Source organism: Gasterosteus aculeatus, chromosome 20 (assembly GCF_964276395.1).
Source record: "Gasterosteus aculeatus chromosome 20, fGasAcu3.hap1.1, whole genome shotgun sequence".
Taxonomy (NCBI): domain Eukaryota; kingdom Metazoa; phylum Chordata; class Actinopteri; order Perciformes; family Gasterosteidae; genus Gasterosteus; species Gasterosteus aculeatus.
The window spans coordinates 9,330,563-9,346,034 of NC_135707.1; the positions used below are offsets into that span (position 1 = coordinate 9,330,563).

Here is a 15,472-nt window from a genome sequence, read left to right on the forward strand (position 1 = left end):
CAGAGGCTTTATTGACCATGCCTCTAACAAATGTTCCAACGAACATCTTGAGAATGATCAAATTACACCTCTCTGAAGGTTCTTCAGGCATTTAAAACCATATTTAGAAATAGTTCATCGTGTTTAAAAGCAGCAATAAAGGAATTACATGAGACCGAACAGGGCATGATGTACAAAGGTTGACACAAAAATGCATTCCTTCGACAACTGCAACTAACCAGACCAATGTCAGAGTTAATTGTTTGTGCTGCATGCATTCCTCTCGTCACGCTGGAGACTATTACAACCAAAACTCATTTCATTTTTCCGACAAGGTACTATATGGTTTAACATAAAAGCCATCAATATTTTGGTTTGAATGACTTGTTTTTCATACATTCATTAACATTTAAGCAGAGGTCCAGGGGTATTTGGAACTTTAAAATAGTTTTATTTCACAAAACTCTCAGAACAACTGTACACACTATTTTCATTTTTAAACTGTTTTCCAAATATTACCAAAAAATACAGATTCAACGGTTTCTAATGGGCCTAATCTCTAGTCTACTCAGATGACCGTCACCTCCCGGCTCTTCCTCTTGATGCAGTCCAGAGTCAGGCTCCTGGTCCCACCCTTGCGTGTCCCCTCTCCCAGCTGAGGTGATGGAGGTGGACCAGATACATTAGTGGCCTGAGCTGAATGCAGTGACAGACTGGAGGCCTGCAAAGACGCCTCCCGCTGCTTGTGTCTGGTTGGCTCTGTGTGCAGCTCCCGTCCAGCTGTTTGTTGGGCTCCCTGATGCTGCTCCCTGGATGCCTCTTCAGCAGGATGCTGACCCCTGGTTGGCTGCATGTCTCTGAGGAGCTCCAACAGTTCCCTCTTCTCCAGCTCTGCCTCTGCCAGCTCCTGTCTTCTCAGGCGCTCCGCTCCCAGCAAGGCTCGCATGTCACACATCACGCAGGACAGCTGGGCCTGCACAGAGAGGACACATGGATCATAGAAGAGACTTTTCTGCTTCTGACAAAAGGTCCTAAAAGTAGTTTGTATGGTATTTCTTATTTGTCCCAACACAAAATGAGTTTATCTTGTGTTTTGTATGCCAACTAAATTCAGCACAGAAGTACAGCATACCATATGTCTTTGATTTTCAAGATTTATATAACATATTACTACACTCACCACTAAGCTTCCAGTGCCTTAAACCTTTCCTTCAGCCCTTTTGTTGTCAAAAGTGGAGGAGTTAAATTCATGAGAAGGACTGACAGGTCACCTTAAGCTCCTCCACGTCATTCTTCAGCTGCGACTCTTTCTGCACCATGTGTCTCCTCTGAGAGTCCAACCGAGACTCCATCTCTCGTCTGACCTCCTCCACCTTGCAAAGCATCTCTGCCCTGCCGTAAGTATTCAGTGAGACAAAATTGTAATAAAAAAATTAATGTAAACTAGCACACGTTTTGATTGGATTTAATTTTCACACACACACCTGAGCATCTCCACTTCTGTGCGCAGCTCTGCTACGCAGTTATGCTGTGATTGGTCAATGGAGAAGAGGGTGTGGCCACAGCCGTTTGGACACTCCCTGCTGCGGAAGTTACATTCGGAGAGGTGAGCCTCTAAACCCCGCCTCTCTACCTGCAAAGAACAACCTGACAGGACACAGAGACGGACGGGCCTCACATGAAGCAACCATGTGCTCAATTCAAATAGCAATGTAAATGTAAAGAAACAATTTGTTAAAGTACATTTGAAATAGCTTCAAAGAACAAAGCCACACCATTACACAAAAAATGCAATCACTTGATGTTCCTTACTTTACAAGATTGCACATTTAACGAAATATACTTTGGCCTTTTGGACTCTGGCTTTTCTGTAAGTTTCAAGGAGCAAATGATGATCATGATATTTATATATAACAGTAGAAACAGGAAAAAGTGTGACGTAAAAAGAGGAGAGTTGACTTCATCCCGCCTGTTATTCTCCTTACTACAATCTCTCATCTTTCACCACGCCACATTAAATGGACCACAGCAGACAAATATATCAGGTTAAATCTTGTGTGAAACTGTTGCTGACGTGCATGAAGCACTTAACACCGCAAAAAGCCACACTGCATGCACTGTATACCTACCACAATGGTAACATGTGTACTCTCCACCTGCCAATGACAGGTGACAGACACGTTGTGAGCACAAGAGCACATGCTTGTTAATACATACACACTTTTAAATAGCTCATTAAAGAGTGATGGAAAGTTGAGCCTGAATGTGCCCCATGTGGGGTCTGTGGGAGCTAAACAAGTCCCACAGGTGCTCAGGTTTGGGAGGTAGCCATGACAACAAAAGAGCCACCTGTTACGTGCGCTTACACACAGGTGTCAAGTTACCTTCATACTTCACACCTCCACAATGATAATGATTTAAGAACCATACAAACACTGGCGACTGATATATGACACATGCCATCAGCTCTGTTTCGTACCCGTGTTAGAGCAGGAGATGAAGGCAAACTCACACTCATCCTCGTGTGTGTGCAGGCTCTCCAGGGAGCAGACCACCTCACAACCCTGCCCTACGTTTACGCAACGTATCTGCAGGCGGTTCAGGTCGTTACGCATGTACCTGTCATCAAAAACAGCGTCAGAGAAATGAGGGTGGGCACAGAGAGCAGGACACAGGTGTGTGAACCTGGTGGATAGTTAATAATAAACAGTTACAATTCAGAGAGATCATAAAAGACAGAGGCAGACCTGTACAGGGGTTTCAGACTGCTCACGTCCAGTGGAAGTCTGTCTTCCGGACACGAGCGGTGATGCACCAGCCAGCTGCTGATGCAGGAGCTGCAGTAGGCATGTTCGCAGGGCGCCTGGAGGGGGCGCTCCAACACGTCTCGACACACACAGCACAGAAGACCTTCATTCACATAGCCCACAAACCGCTCCAGATCATAGCCCATCCTACAACAAACACGAGGGCACAGCAACAGTGTTTGGTGTCTCATAGGTTTTGTTCTTCTTTTTGGGACTATTGACTTCCACAATAACACTCCCCCCTACCTGAGGAAATAACTTTCATCCACCTCTTTTTTCTTCTTCTTCTACTTCTTCTTCTACTTCTACTTCTACTTCTACTTCTGCTTCTGCTTCTGCTTCTTCTTCTTCTTCTTCTTCTTCTTCTTCTTCTTCTTCTTCTTCTTCTTCTTCTTCTTCTTCTTCTTCTTCTTCTTCCCTTTTGTTTAAATCCGCTTCACTTATTCCCCCACAGGTGATCTTCCATTTTACCTGTAAACTACTACTATGGTCTCTTCTTCTTCATCCTCTCTCTTCACTTGCTACTCCATCAAGGTGAGGGTCTCCTTTCCCTGAAAGCCCTCCCCTACCCTTGGGAGTCCGTCTCCATGGAGATGTTTCCCTGACAAACACTGTTCATGCCACAGGCAGGCAGCTGTCAGACGAGATCAGATCAGAGAGACAGAAGAGACACACAATAAAACAGATGCATTCTATAGTGGTCCGTTTTCCTCACCCCCTCGCCCATAAAGCCAAAGATTGTGGTGCCTTCGGAGATTATTGCTGTCCTTCAACTCTTTCTGTCTCTGTTAGACCCTATACTAGTCTCGCTCTCTGAATGTGGGATTATCATGGATTACACTCTCTCTCCCTCTCTCCCTCCCTGATTGGATTACAGAATGTCAGATGACACAAACTGTCAGACCACAAAATTCAAAGAGCAATATAAAACAACTGATCTCGGCCCTGTTTTATTCTAAAAAGTCACTACTGCAGTAAATAAATGAGTGTGACATTCTTTAGTGTGACATTCTTTATCAAAAGATGTTGTACCATAGTGTAATACTGATCCTGGCATTGTCTGTACTTTTTTGAATGCTCATTATTTTTATAAATAATATATATTTCAAATAAATATAGTGTAGAAAACATGCAACATTTATCTCCAAAATGATATCAATTGCATCAAATAAAGCATACACATCTCATAATAAACCAAAGTATGTGTATGTATACACATTGTTAAAGGGTAATTAAGCGAGGTCACCGCAAAAGTCTCAGTTTTTCTTGATTAATAGTTTAGGGACTAACGGGGGGCCGGAGTTCAACGGGAATGTTATCAATGAACTGGCTCAATGTACAATAAATCAAGCGCACCCCCTCGCTCTGACCACGCCCACTGCCTGGTGCCAACCAATCATGTTCCTCAAATCCTTCAGCGGGAGAACCCGAACAGACTCCTCAGTTTAAGGAAAAATACACAAGGCGAATTGTTTTAGGCGGATTTTAGTGACATGTTGTGACCATTACTGTTCTCGTCAAACGTTAATTGACCCCGGTATGTATGTCACGTTATCAAAACAGATGTTGCCGTCGAGTTTAAACCAACGTGTCAGGAGTGTTTTGACGCTAGTCAGTTAGCTTAATGCTAACATGAAACGCTGACACAAGAGGTTAGCTTAATGTATCTAACGTCAACAGCTTCAAAGAGGGTGATAGTTGCGTTAGAAAGCTGTCAATTAGAGGTTTTTAGACCGGATTAATAAATGAGACGATCCATTTATCATCGTCTCTAGAGACACAATGATCTATCGATGTCAATAAACTTTACCTTGACAGTTTTTTGATCTTGTCTTAACAGCTATAACGTTACATAATTTACTGAATATATTTATGTAGATAAGCTAACGTTAGCTTCATGAGTAGAATTGGTGTCTTCATTAATGTACCTAACAAATGCACATCATTAATGTGGTTATGGTGTGTTCGAGCTGCATTTGGAAGCAGAGAGCTAATAGATATATTGTATATTATGAATTATTTATCGTCTGTTAGAGCTTAAATCCATTCATTTATCATGAATATTAAGCACTTGTTTACCCTAGTAAACGCTAGTATAAAGTATTATGTACACACTAGAAGTGGTTGTAAGGCCACAACACTGAACTACTGAAGCAAACATTGAGTCATTTTGTTAGTTAGTCTGATCCACTGAGTTGATTCACATTATAATTAGTAGAATAAATAATTTCTAAACGCAATGCTTGCCTGTGTTTATTTTTTTCTGTCTTTAGGATATAGATTTAAGGTTGCCAGTAGCAAAATGCGGCGCTCAGGAGCTCCGAGCCAGCTCTCGGGTAATGCTGTGAAAAAGCCCCGGTTTGTAGCCCCTGCAGCATCTACTTCCTGTCTCATTGCTGGATTCAAGCCCCTCTCACCTAAACCTCGTTTGGGAAATGCACTGGAAAAGGTAAATTATTCACAACATTTAAGGTTTTCAAAACTCACATGGTTATTTTCAGGTTGTCTTGCTTGTCACCTCTTCTCAGGAGTGTGTAAGTGTGTGTGGACTAATCGACGACAAATGACTCTCTTTTCATTATTTTGGTAGATTAAATGTTGAGTCCTGATAAGTTTCCATGGTAGTTCTGGCTCACGTTCAACCTGAGCGGAGTACTAGTCAACCAGAATATTTTTTTATCTTCCAGGTCCAGAGAAGTCTAGCAGCACCAGCTAAGGGTATAACAGAATATGATGTTCTGCCCAAAGCTGCTCCGCCTGTTCCGACCTTATCGAGGGCTCTGGCTCTTGTTCTCAGCACAGCAGAAAGTAAGGAAAATGAGGCGTCAGACCATCCCAACAACGGCTCAGAAGAGCACACAGAAAACCGCAGACCTGCAGGTACGACACAAAGATGTGTAGCTGGGACAATACCTGCTATGGGTAAGAATGGTTATGTAGAGATTGTGCAACAAAAACACTTTTCTTTAAGGGCTGCAAACAAAACAGCAGTTTTATTTACTGACTGATATATATGTATTCTTGTGTTATTACCCCTATCAGTGTGTACTTGCTCAAGAGGTATCTCAATATATCATATCATGTCAAGTTGATTAAAACATTTGACTGACACCATCCTTTCTCTGGGATATTTATAAGCTGCAAGTCTATAACTGCAAAAGGGAGAACATGTAATGATATTAGCAGTGTGGACATGATTCCTATAATGCTGTTCGCTCAGTTATTTGCTGATAGTAGTTCATCATGCAGTAGGTGTAAAATATATAGTAATAATCTACACCTATTGATCAGGACCCCAATATAGTACATTAATTATCTTGTTCTACCTACTTTTACATTGCATGTGGTTTCTGTTATAATAAAGATTTTAGATGCTGCAATCCACGTTGAGTAACTTATTCAGAGATATTCAGCCTCACAAATGGACTGCACATGCATGGGCAAACACATGGGTTTGTGAAGTCCACTGATCATCAGTTACTAATTGGAAATTATCTATATTGAAAGAAAAATGTCATTGCATATTCTCCTGTTCAGATGCCATTATGGTGAAACTGAATTCGTTCTGCTACAGATATAGTCTGGTTGCAAAATCTGCACATAGAGAAGCCTTTTTTAGAGGGTAAGCGCATCTCTGGAAGCTTAATCACAAACCCTCTGCCTACACGTTTCCCTGTATGTTTTCAATCAAAAATGTATTTTTTAAAACGATGCGTTCGCTTGATTTCACTGCAAGACTGTGGACCGGTGTGCGGGCAATTTAGCGCGGTTATGCTCCGGCTTAAAGTCCCTAGTTGCTTTCGGATGGTATTTTTTCGAATTGGTTATAAATGATTAAAAAAAAAAAACTTGTGACGCCACCTTACTGATTGACATCTGCAGCAGCCGGCAGTCCCGTCCCTCTTGTGTGGCAACGATACAACACACTGTCGACGGATGTTAAACCGGGCGGTCTGAGTGACAGCAGGACCAGCATTATGCAAATGAGCGCTGGTGGTGACGCGGCGCGCGCATGAGGACCGGCGCTCCGGATCAGTGAGCCGCCGCCCCCCCCCCCTCGCTCCCCCTCGCCTCGCAGGAGCAACTAGTGCCGCTGTTTCACGCCCTAAACACACGCGGTACACCCGGTTCGATTTTCCACAGGCGCCTGGAGCACTTGTTTCATCGCGTGATCTCGGATGTGGTATTTTTTATTTTATGTTACGTCATGCACAAAAAGGTTTAGAGCGCCTCTGACTCCGCGGGCACGCGCCGCGCGTTCAGAAGCCCCTCCCCCCTCCCACAGCCCTCGGTTAGTTAAACCTGCGCTGTATCAGAGCGTCACTCACTTCAGGAAAATAGACCCCTGACCCCAATAACCTGTTAGAAAAACGTAAAAACGTGTTCCTCCCGTTTGTTTTTCAGCACAGTGTCGCTGCTGGTGATTTCCTGTTGTTTTCTGGTGTACAGGCAGGGTGGCCGTGCGGTGCTCTGCGCTGTGCTTGGTTTGGGGTTTAGAGAGACCGAGCTGTAAGTAGGTCGGGCTGGGTTTAAGAGGCTTAGCTACGTCAGCCTAAGCTGGGAGGAATTCATCCAAAGCCCTCCGCGGTAGGCGGGGGCCTAAACGAGGCTGGCCTAGTTAAGCCTGATTCTTATTGTGTGCAGCACAGCCTGGTTTTTGTTGTGCAACGTGGCTGAGGCAGAACCAAGGAGCAGTGTATGAAACCATGCACATTTTAGACATGGTTTGTGTTTGATTTAGAGGAAGGAAAATGGGAAATGTGGAGGAGTAAGGCCAGGGTTAGCTTCATCACCGTGGACCAAGAGAAGCCAGCAGCAGGGACAAAAAAAAAGACAGGTGGGAAGACTGAGGGGCCTTAGTGTTGAATGTGGTTGCTGGACGGTAACAGCCATAGACCCGACTCGATCTCTGTGAGTCTGCAATGCTTTAAGATGGCCTCCAGCTCTGTGTTTTTGTCCAGTATGGTGGGTAAGGCTCGCTCCTCAAACTTCACCCTCTCGGAAAAGCTGGACCTGTTGAAGCTGGTCCGTCCTCACATCCGCATCCTGGAGGAGCACACCAACAAGCATGCTGTCATCGTGGACAAGAACAAGTGTTGGGACACTGTGGCTGAGCAATACAACGCCTTGGGAGGGGACAGACCCCATCGCACCGCTCAGGGCCTCAGGACCCTTTACAAGAGGCTAAAGGAGTCGGCCAAGCAGGAAGTGATGCAGCGGAGACACGCCCAGCCAGAATACAGAGCAAGCATCTCTGAGCCAACCAGGAGAATTATGGAGATGATCCCTCACCTGTTTCACCATGTGCCCATCCATGAAAAGGACCAGGCACTGCGCAGGTACAGTGTAATAATCACTTAGGAGCACAGACCCGAAGGCAAAAAACGAACAGTGAGGGTAGAGATTTAGCGTGCACGTTCGTCATTAACAGGACGTAGTCGTGACACTGATTCAACAGTTGGAGGAGGAGAGTGAGGATGGAAGGGAGGGGCTGAACTCAAATGGCCCAATTAGATTACAGACTCGTATCGTCAGGCTAAGAAGGAATCTGCCGTTTGTCTTGCTGTTTATTTTTCTTTATCTCATTTTTTTTAACAAGACTGTTATAGACCACAAATCGAATTAATTCTTAGAAACTAGTTTGTTCTTTATGGTAAATAAATTAGGAAAAACAAGGCCAGGGCAGATAATGTTTATAAGTTTGAGAGAGTACATAGAAGGTAACAAAGCCTTAAAATAGTTAGTTACTTGAGTTTTAAGTTCCTTGGAAAAAACCCCCCCAAAAAAACCTTGACTTCCCTATCGCAAATTGTTTCACTATTCTTAATTCTATACATCGGTAATAAAATATCATCCGTGAGGCTGAATACAACATAAAGGATCGTCGTTTAAGCACCCGTGACACAATCAAATTCTATCCTTCTTTCCATTTTTAGATTAATATACAGCAAGCACAACTCTCCTGTCGAACACCCTGGCAGCAGCTCGTCTCTGGCCGGGCTCCAGGATTACTCCGCAGCTGTCCCAAGTCTCCCCCATGAGGTGGTCCAGCTGGACCCTGAAGAGGACGTTAAACCACCCCCAGACCTCCCCATCCTCTCCACACTCACAGAACCAGGGCTGGACGGTGGCCAGGAGGTGGAGCAGGACTCGGACAGCGAGCACGATTTTGAAGCGTCGCTGTCTCCCGTCCCCTCGTCCGATAACATCCCCCTGTCCGCCTCGCCGCTGCCCTTAGGCCACGACCTCTACCCCAATGACATCTACCCTCGCCACGAGCACGACAGGTTTCGCCCGCTGCAACTCGCCAAAGAGGAGCACGAGTTGGTGTTGGCCAATCACAGGAAGGTCGCTGTGTACCTGGAGGAGAAGAGGGAGGGGCTGAAGAGGAAACAGGACCTGGAGGAGGAACTTCTGCGAGCCAAGATCAAAGTGGAGAAACTAAAGGCTGCTAGACTGAGAAACGGACTGCCGATTCCTCAATGAAGAGCGCGAGCGCACATCTGCGTCCAGTGTTAGGAAGGGAGAGACAGAGGAGATCAATGTTTTGAGAAGAACCGAGGAGCAATCGTGAGATTTGTTTTTGCGAACATAGTGCCTCGTACAGACACCGAAAGCCTATTTGCTTATAGCAGTGAAAGGCTCACACGTGCTGCAGTCTGTTCATTCCCGTCCGAGTACATAAAAATATGTATCGACATTGTTCTTATTGACAGAAGCGGCAGGAGACCTTTTGAAATGCTCACGTTACAACACAGATCGGCCAAAGTAGATGAAATAAATGTGAACGATCTATTTGGAAGATAATATTCGTAGTAATGGATGGCTTGTACCACGATGATTCTTCTGCTTCGATCGCCCACCAATTTACAATTTATGAATTGTATTTAAGTGTTGACGATCTACCGGTATTTACTTTAATGTTATACTGGAGTGTGTGTCTTCCCAGATCATATTATAGTATTAGTGCTCTTTTAATTATTTGTAAAGAAACTGTCCTTGTGCTTTGGCATCAGTAATTGATTGAATGTGCCTAAAATAAAATAATTTATAGGTAACCAAATTAGGGCGCTTAATCAAAGTTCGGTTGCTAAGAAATGTAAAAGAAGCTCTAGTTTTTTGAACAGGGAAATATTCAGATACCCAGTACTGAAGCACTGAAGTCTGAAGTCAAATTGTCGAGGGCCTTAATCACGAGATGCTAACGATGACAAATCCTGTTGCTGAATTTACAAAGAAGTGAGAGAAAGCTGTTAAAGTGTGAAAATCACTGTGGTGGATGAATTGATCAAAAGACGGGGAGGTTGGATTTGGTTCCACAATGTTATCATTATTTAATGTGTGTGACTACAACATGATTGTATTCCAGTGTTCCGATGTGATGTAAGTTTCTTTTACACTTTGTCCATATGTCAACTTTTTTCTATTAAAGTAAGTTTGATTTGCTTTTAGTTTTTTTTTTTTTAGTTGCTGTGTATTTCTGCATCTGCCCATGAATTCAGCCCCTTTAGAAGATGTTCATCTGTTTGTTTGTTTTTAACAATGCGAGGGTCGCCTATTTGTGCGGGCTTGGTGAAAATGTGACACCTGCTGGGGAAGTGTGTTTTTTTTTTTTTTTTTTTTTCTTTCACTATGTTGCACGTCTTGGTGTTACAGGAGCGGATGGATACCCTCAGTTGACTCCCGGGTCTTCTCAAACCGCTCAGTCTGCCCCGAGTTCAGTCTGCGTCTCTGCGGCTGCGGACTCCGACTCGGCCTGCCGTCAGGACGCAGCGCGTTTCTTTAGTGTGATGTGGTGTAAAGCCAGTAAGAAGAAACACAAGCGCTGGGAGGGCGACGCGGTCCTGGTCACCAGAGGACGCACGGCCACACTGAAAGACATGGAGGGCAAGGACATTGGAAAGGGTGAGACCGAGACACCAGAATGTTATTCAAGTTTTTATTTTGTCACTTTTAACTCCGTGTGGGAGACAGAGCAGCGTCGAATGTGACCGTCAAGCACATCGCAAAACCTTTTTGACTTATAATATAATACCAAGTCTTCTGGTTGAGCTTCACCTTTTAAAGAAACTGATGGAGCAAATAATGTAATCGGGTTTACTTTGGGAACTTGTAATGCGACTATAAACTGATCTTTCAAGTCTCTTAAATTTGCAAAAACGAGCTGTGAAGCATTATGGCCTTTTTAAGTCCTGTAGATACAACATTTCTACCAACCGATCGTTGTGAGTCCGTCGGTTATACTTGTGCATGTTCCATTAGGAAGTGGCTACAAGGTGTCTGTGCTGGCCTCCCTGTCCGAGGGAGAGACCTTGATGATCGGAGGGAAGGAGGTGGAAGTGATGGGGCTCATATCTGCGGAGGACTTCGCCAGGGGCCGTTGCTTTCAGGAGGTGGCGGTACAGAACGAGGAGCTGCGTAATGCAGCTCCACCTCCCTCTCGTGGCTCGGTGTCCAAGCGTTTCTGCTCCCCGACGCTGTCTGGGAGAAAAGACCATTCTGTGCCCAAACGGGAAGAGGAACAGACCTGCAGACCTCGCCACGACCCCCTGGCTCCAGGTATGTTAGAGGTTTTTTTGGGAAGATTTGACTTTTTAAACATTTTGTGTATGCACAATCTAACTCGGTGTCTCCTGATCTTTTACAGGTGCGCTGGTGATGCCTCGTCCCTCCGCCAATCACCAGTGGTTGAACAACAAGTCTGGGCTCCCGGTGGTCGATGTTGTTGTGGACCCGTTCCTGACCAATCAGCTGCGTCCACACCAGAAGGATGGCCTTCTCTTTCTCTACGAGTGTGTCATGGGCTTGAGGTAACGGTGCTTGTTCCCGTGCTGTTTGAAGCCATCACAGCCAGTGTTGGGATGCCTAATAAAACAAATAAATCAATGGATCTTATGGTGTGTGTGCGCACCTCAGAGCTGCGGGTTACTATGGAGCCATCCTGGCGGACGAGATGGGTCTGGGGAAGACCCTCCAGAGCGTGGCACTCTCCTGGACGCTGCTCAAACAAGGACCGTATGGAGGGAGAGCCGTCGCTAAGCGCGTCCTGGTGGTCACACCAGGCAGCCTGGTGCACAACTGGGCGGCAGAGTTCAACAAGTGGCTGGGCCGCGAGAGGATCAGCGTCTTCAGTGTGGATCAGGTGTGGAGAGGAGGGGGGGGGATTCTTTCTTTTGGATTTACAAGGCGCTGCTAGAAATTTGTATGAACAGAGTTTTTTCATTTTCAAATTCTCATGCAGGAAAGCAATTTGATTCATAAAGAACATTACATTACTCATGTTTTTATATTTAAGATATTTCAACAAAACAAAAAATGACATCACAATACTTTTATAAACGCATAATGATATATAAATGTTAAACCTGTCCTGATCGAATGGCTTTTTCAAACATATACTTTGATAAAATATCAGATTTACCCATTTGTCTTAGTGTTAATGTACGTCATTAATGGACCCTCTTTTTTGACATGTACAGGACCACCGGATAGAGCAGTTTGTGATATCCCCTCTGCACAGCGTTCTTGTGATCAGCTATGAAATGCTGCTGCGCTCCCTCGAGCAGGTATTCTCTCCCCTTCCGTCTCGCTTTCACCTGTGAATGGTACAAAGTGATTTTCTCATATGTCATCTTTTTGCATTTTCTCCTGCCTCCAGGTTCAGAAAGTGGAGTTTGGTCTTGTGATTTGTGACGAGGGCCACAGACTGAAGAACAGCAGCATCAAAACGTCCTCGGCCCTCAGCAGCTTGAGCTGTAGTCGCAGAGTCATACTGACAGGTGCTCACTCATTCTGAAGCGCAGAGATGCAAAGCGTGGCGAGAGATGGGAAAAGTCTGACCCACAACAATCTCTTGATACCATATTGCCTTTCGTGTTTTCAAGGCACCCCAGTACAGAATGACCTGCAGGAGTTCTATGCTATAATAGAGTTTGTGAACCCGGGGATCCTCGGGTCGTCCACTGCGTACAGAAAAGTCTACGAGGAGCCAATTCTGCGCTCCAGGCAACCCTCCTGCTCGGAGGTAACGCCACTTCCCTTCCTGCTTCTCTGTGTTGTAACTTATACGTTGACTCCTTTTTACCTGGCGTGATTCTGTAACCTGTCCCTGCCCAAAGGAGGAGAGCGTTTTGGGAGAGGAGCGGGCCGCGGAGCTCTCGCGCCTGACCGGCATGTTCATCCTGAGACGGACAAAGGAAATCATCAACCGCTACCTGCCTCCACGACTCGATTGGACGTTGTTCTGCAAACCGTGCCCTCTGCAGCGGGAGCTGTACACGCAGCTTCTCGCCCACAGAGTCTTCAGAGACTGCCTTCAGGGCTCCACGCAAACCCACACACACCTGGCCTGCATCACCGCGCTGAAGAAGCTGTGCAACCACCCTGGTCTGCTCTACTCCTCTGCCAAGGTGAAGATCTGCAGAAATCTGCATCTTGCATTTAGATATTGATCGTATTTGATTACATGCTGTCATCCTGTATTGAACTTAGCCTGAGAATTTACGTTGGCGTGTGCCTAACTGAGTACTGTTTTGTAGGAAAAAGCAGACCTTTGCTCCGCAGAGAACTCTTTATACGAGGGCTTGGTTCAGCTCTTCCCAGAGTCCTACTCTTCGGGTGGATTCAACACAGCCGACTCTGGAAAACTTCTGGTTCTGACGGACTTGCTGTCTGCCATCAGACAACTCGGCCCGTCAGACAGGTGTGTGGCTTCAGGTGATCGCATTTGCACGTGTATTTGTTGTGCACACATACTGATGAATGATGCGTTGCCCCTGCAGGGTGGTTGTAGTATCCAACTACACTCAGACACTTGACCTGCTCCAGGACTTGTGTGTGCACGCGGGCTACACCTTCTGCCGACTAGACGGCCACACCCCCACCAACCAGAGACAGCGGCTGGTTGACGGTTTCAACAGTGCCTACTCTCAGAACTTTGTGTTTCTGCTGAGCTCCAAAGCAGGAGGCGTGGGGCTTAATCTGGTGGGAGCTTCCCACCTGGTGCTGTATGACATTGACTGGAACCCTGCTAATGACATTCAGGTAAGACTCACACAGACCGGAATATATGGCTTCACGTAACGCTGTTTTCTTCGCGCCCACATCTGTCTGTTTTGGGTCAAACAAACTCTGGTGCGTTTGTGCGGGAGGTTCCATTGTTCAGGAGACTTTCTGGGTCAACTTCTAGGACGGATACGGTGGTTTGTTTGTCAGATAGTATCCCATAAATTCTAAAGCCAAACTATTATTAGCTTCTATTAAAGAGAGTTTTGTATACAAAACATGTATATGTTTGCTATTGTCATTTAGTAACCATAGTAATGCAGTCACTGTTGATGTGGTTGGGGGGAGGGAGGAGGGAGGGGGTTCAATCAGAAAATGAAAAGGAAGAACTATTCAGTTTTGACAAGATGAACTGGACAACAGGTGAAAAATCCCTCTCAGACTTCGTCACACTTACACACAACCACCAGATGGTGCTGTGCACATTTTATTTCCCCCTTTCAACATTTGCCTCCTTTCTCCGTCCAGGCCATGGCTCGAGTGTGGAGAGATGGACAGAAGAAGCCTGTGCACATCTATCGTCTCCTCACTGCAGGTCTGAAAACGCAAGGGCGCACGATGACAAAGTCTATGGAACAAACTTCGAACAAGTCTGACGTGAGTCGTTATGTCTCTGCGTGCGTTGCTTCCCTGCAGGCACTATTGAGGAGCGGATATTCCAGAGACAAGTGTCCAAACAAGGGCTCTCTGGGACAGTGGTTGACCTGGGCAAAAGGGCGGAGCACACCAGCTTCTCCACCAGCGAACTGCGAGATCTTTTCAGCCTGACTGACACGCTCTCTCTGACACACGACTTGCTAAACTGCAGCTGTGTCATGGACGGCTCGGCCCAGCGTAAGCACAAAGGCGTCGCCCTTCACATGCCAATATTTCACTTTATTTACTTTATTGAGACTCGACTGGCTATTTTTAATTTTCTCTTTTTTCTTCATCATCAGCTGTCTTGGAGGAAGAGCAGCCGGTGTCTGATAGGCCGTGCCAGCTCGGTCGTCAAGGCGACCGCGGAGGGGCGCCGCAGAAGCATCTCAGCATGTCGGAGCTGATGCAGTGGAGACATTTCTCTGGTGACACGCACAGCTTCTCAGACCCTTACCTTGACCTGGCACGAAACCAGATCACCTTCGCCTTCCAGACCACCATCTCTCACACAGCGCCCTGAAACTGATGCTGGATCACATTGTAGATGAAGAACACACACACACACACTTCCATATGTTTGTATTCAGGCTCACTGGACTTTGTCACCGGATGCAACAGAAAGCTAAACTCAAAAGTGTTGCCAACAGCAGTAAATAAGCAACATCTGTCCGATCTTGTGTATTGTCCTCTGCGTTTTCTTTATTTATTGAAAGACATTTACGATAAAACATTGTTAAATGAATGGTATTCAAAAGGAATTTGTGTAATAAACAGTTTTTTAACCAGTTGACCCTTTTTTTTATCGACTTAAGAATTCATCCTCGGGGAGAGGTTTGTTTCAGAAGCATGTAATATTGAGGCAGAGTGAGAATGTTTTAATACCTCTATACTGTAGAAAGACATGTGAGAGTTACTCCTATATCCATCTAGAGTAATGTTTACTGTGTGAATTAGGATTGATGTTGTTTTAAGAAATTGGCTGA

The 15,472-nt window shown here is 45.4% G+C and overlaps 2 protein-coding genes across 10 annotated transcripts; one reads left to right on the plus strand and one right to left on the minus strand.

The window, feature by feature from the left end:
• Nucleotides 1–412: 412 nt before the first annotated feature.
• On the minus strand, nt 413–6,961 carry rnf41l (ring finger protein 41, like). 8 transcript variants are annotated; one of them, XM_078095065.1, is made up of 7 exons: nt 6,648–6,961; nt 2,727–2,933; nt 2,459–2,598; nt 2,109–2,135; nt 1,464–1,626; nt 1,251–1,371; nt 413–952 (listed from the first exon to the last, which is right to left on the minus strand). In XM_078095065.1, the coding sequence occupies exons 2-7, from the start codon at nt 2,930–2,932 to the stop codon at nt 548–550; spliced, it is 1,062 nt and encodes a 353-aa protein (XP_077951191.1). In that variant the 5' UTR covers nt 2,933; nt 6,648–6,961; the 3' UTR covers nt 413–547. The 8 variants fall into 8 exon arrangements, with proteins under 8 accessions (XP_077951191.1, XP_077951190.1, XP_077951187.1 ...); XM_078095064.1 differs by lacking the exon at nt 2,109–2,135 and adding an exon at nt 3,033–3,420 and having other exon boundaries at nt 2,492–2,598; nt 6,653–6,778; XM_078095061.1 differs by lacking the exon at nt 2,109–2,135 and adding an exon at nt 3,033–3,420 and having other exon boundaries at nt 6,653–6,740.
• On the plus strand, nt 4,183–15,274 carry rad54b (RAD54 homolog B). Of its 2 annotated transcripts, none has more exons than XM_078095036.1 (16): nt 4,183–4,323; nt 5,060–5,235; nt 5,474–5,708; nt 10,443–10,691; nt 11,049–11,345; nt 11,434–11,596; nt 11,703–11,928; nt 12,266–12,352; nt 12,445–12,565; nt 12,671–12,810; nt 12,905–13,195; nt 13,325–13,488; nt 13,568–13,829; nt 14,319–14,385; nt 14,487–14,684; nt 14,789–15,274. In XM_078095036.1, the coding sequence occupies exons 2-16, from the start codon at nt 5,089–5,091 to the stop codon at nt 15,007–15,009; spliced, it is 2,868 nt and encodes a 955-aa protein (XP_077951162.1). In that variant the 5' UTR covers nt 4,183–4,323; nt 5,060–5,088; the 3' UTR covers nt 15,010–15,274. The 2 variants fall into 2 exon arrangements, with proteins under 2 accessions (XP_077951162.1, XP_040020634.2); XM_040164700.2 differs by having other exon boundaries at nt 5,474–5,666.
• Nucleotides 15,275–15,472: the final 198 nt, after the last annotated feature.

Excerpts from the sequence above, each read along its gene's own strand:
- rad54b (XM_078095036.1), top strand. The coding sequence starts at position 5,089 with ATGCGGCGCTCAGGAGCTCCGAGCCAGCTCTCGGGTAATGCTGTGAAA. Across the intron at positions 11,929-12,265 it reads GCGTCTTCAGTGTGGATCAG|GACCACCGGATAGAGCAGTT; the intron begins GTGTGGAGAGGA and ends TGACATGTACAG. Across the intron at positions 13,489-13,567 it reads CAACTCGGCCCGTCAGACAG|GGTGGTTGTAGTATCCAACT; the intron begins GTGTGTGGCTTC and ends TTGCCCCTGCAG.
- rnf41l (XM_078095065.1), bottom strand. The coding sequence starts at position 2,932 with ATGGGCTATGATCTGGAGCGGTTTGTGGGCTATGTGAATGAAGGTCTT. Across the intron at positions 1,627-2,108 it reads GTACACATGTTACCATTGTG|GTTGTTCTTTGCAGGTAGAG; the intron begins GTAGGTATACAG and ends GTGTCCTGTCAG. Across the intron at positions 953-1,250 it reads ATGACGTGGAGGAGCTTAAG|GCCCAGCTGTCCTGCGTGAT; the intron begins GTGACCTGTCAG and ends CTCTCTGTGCAG.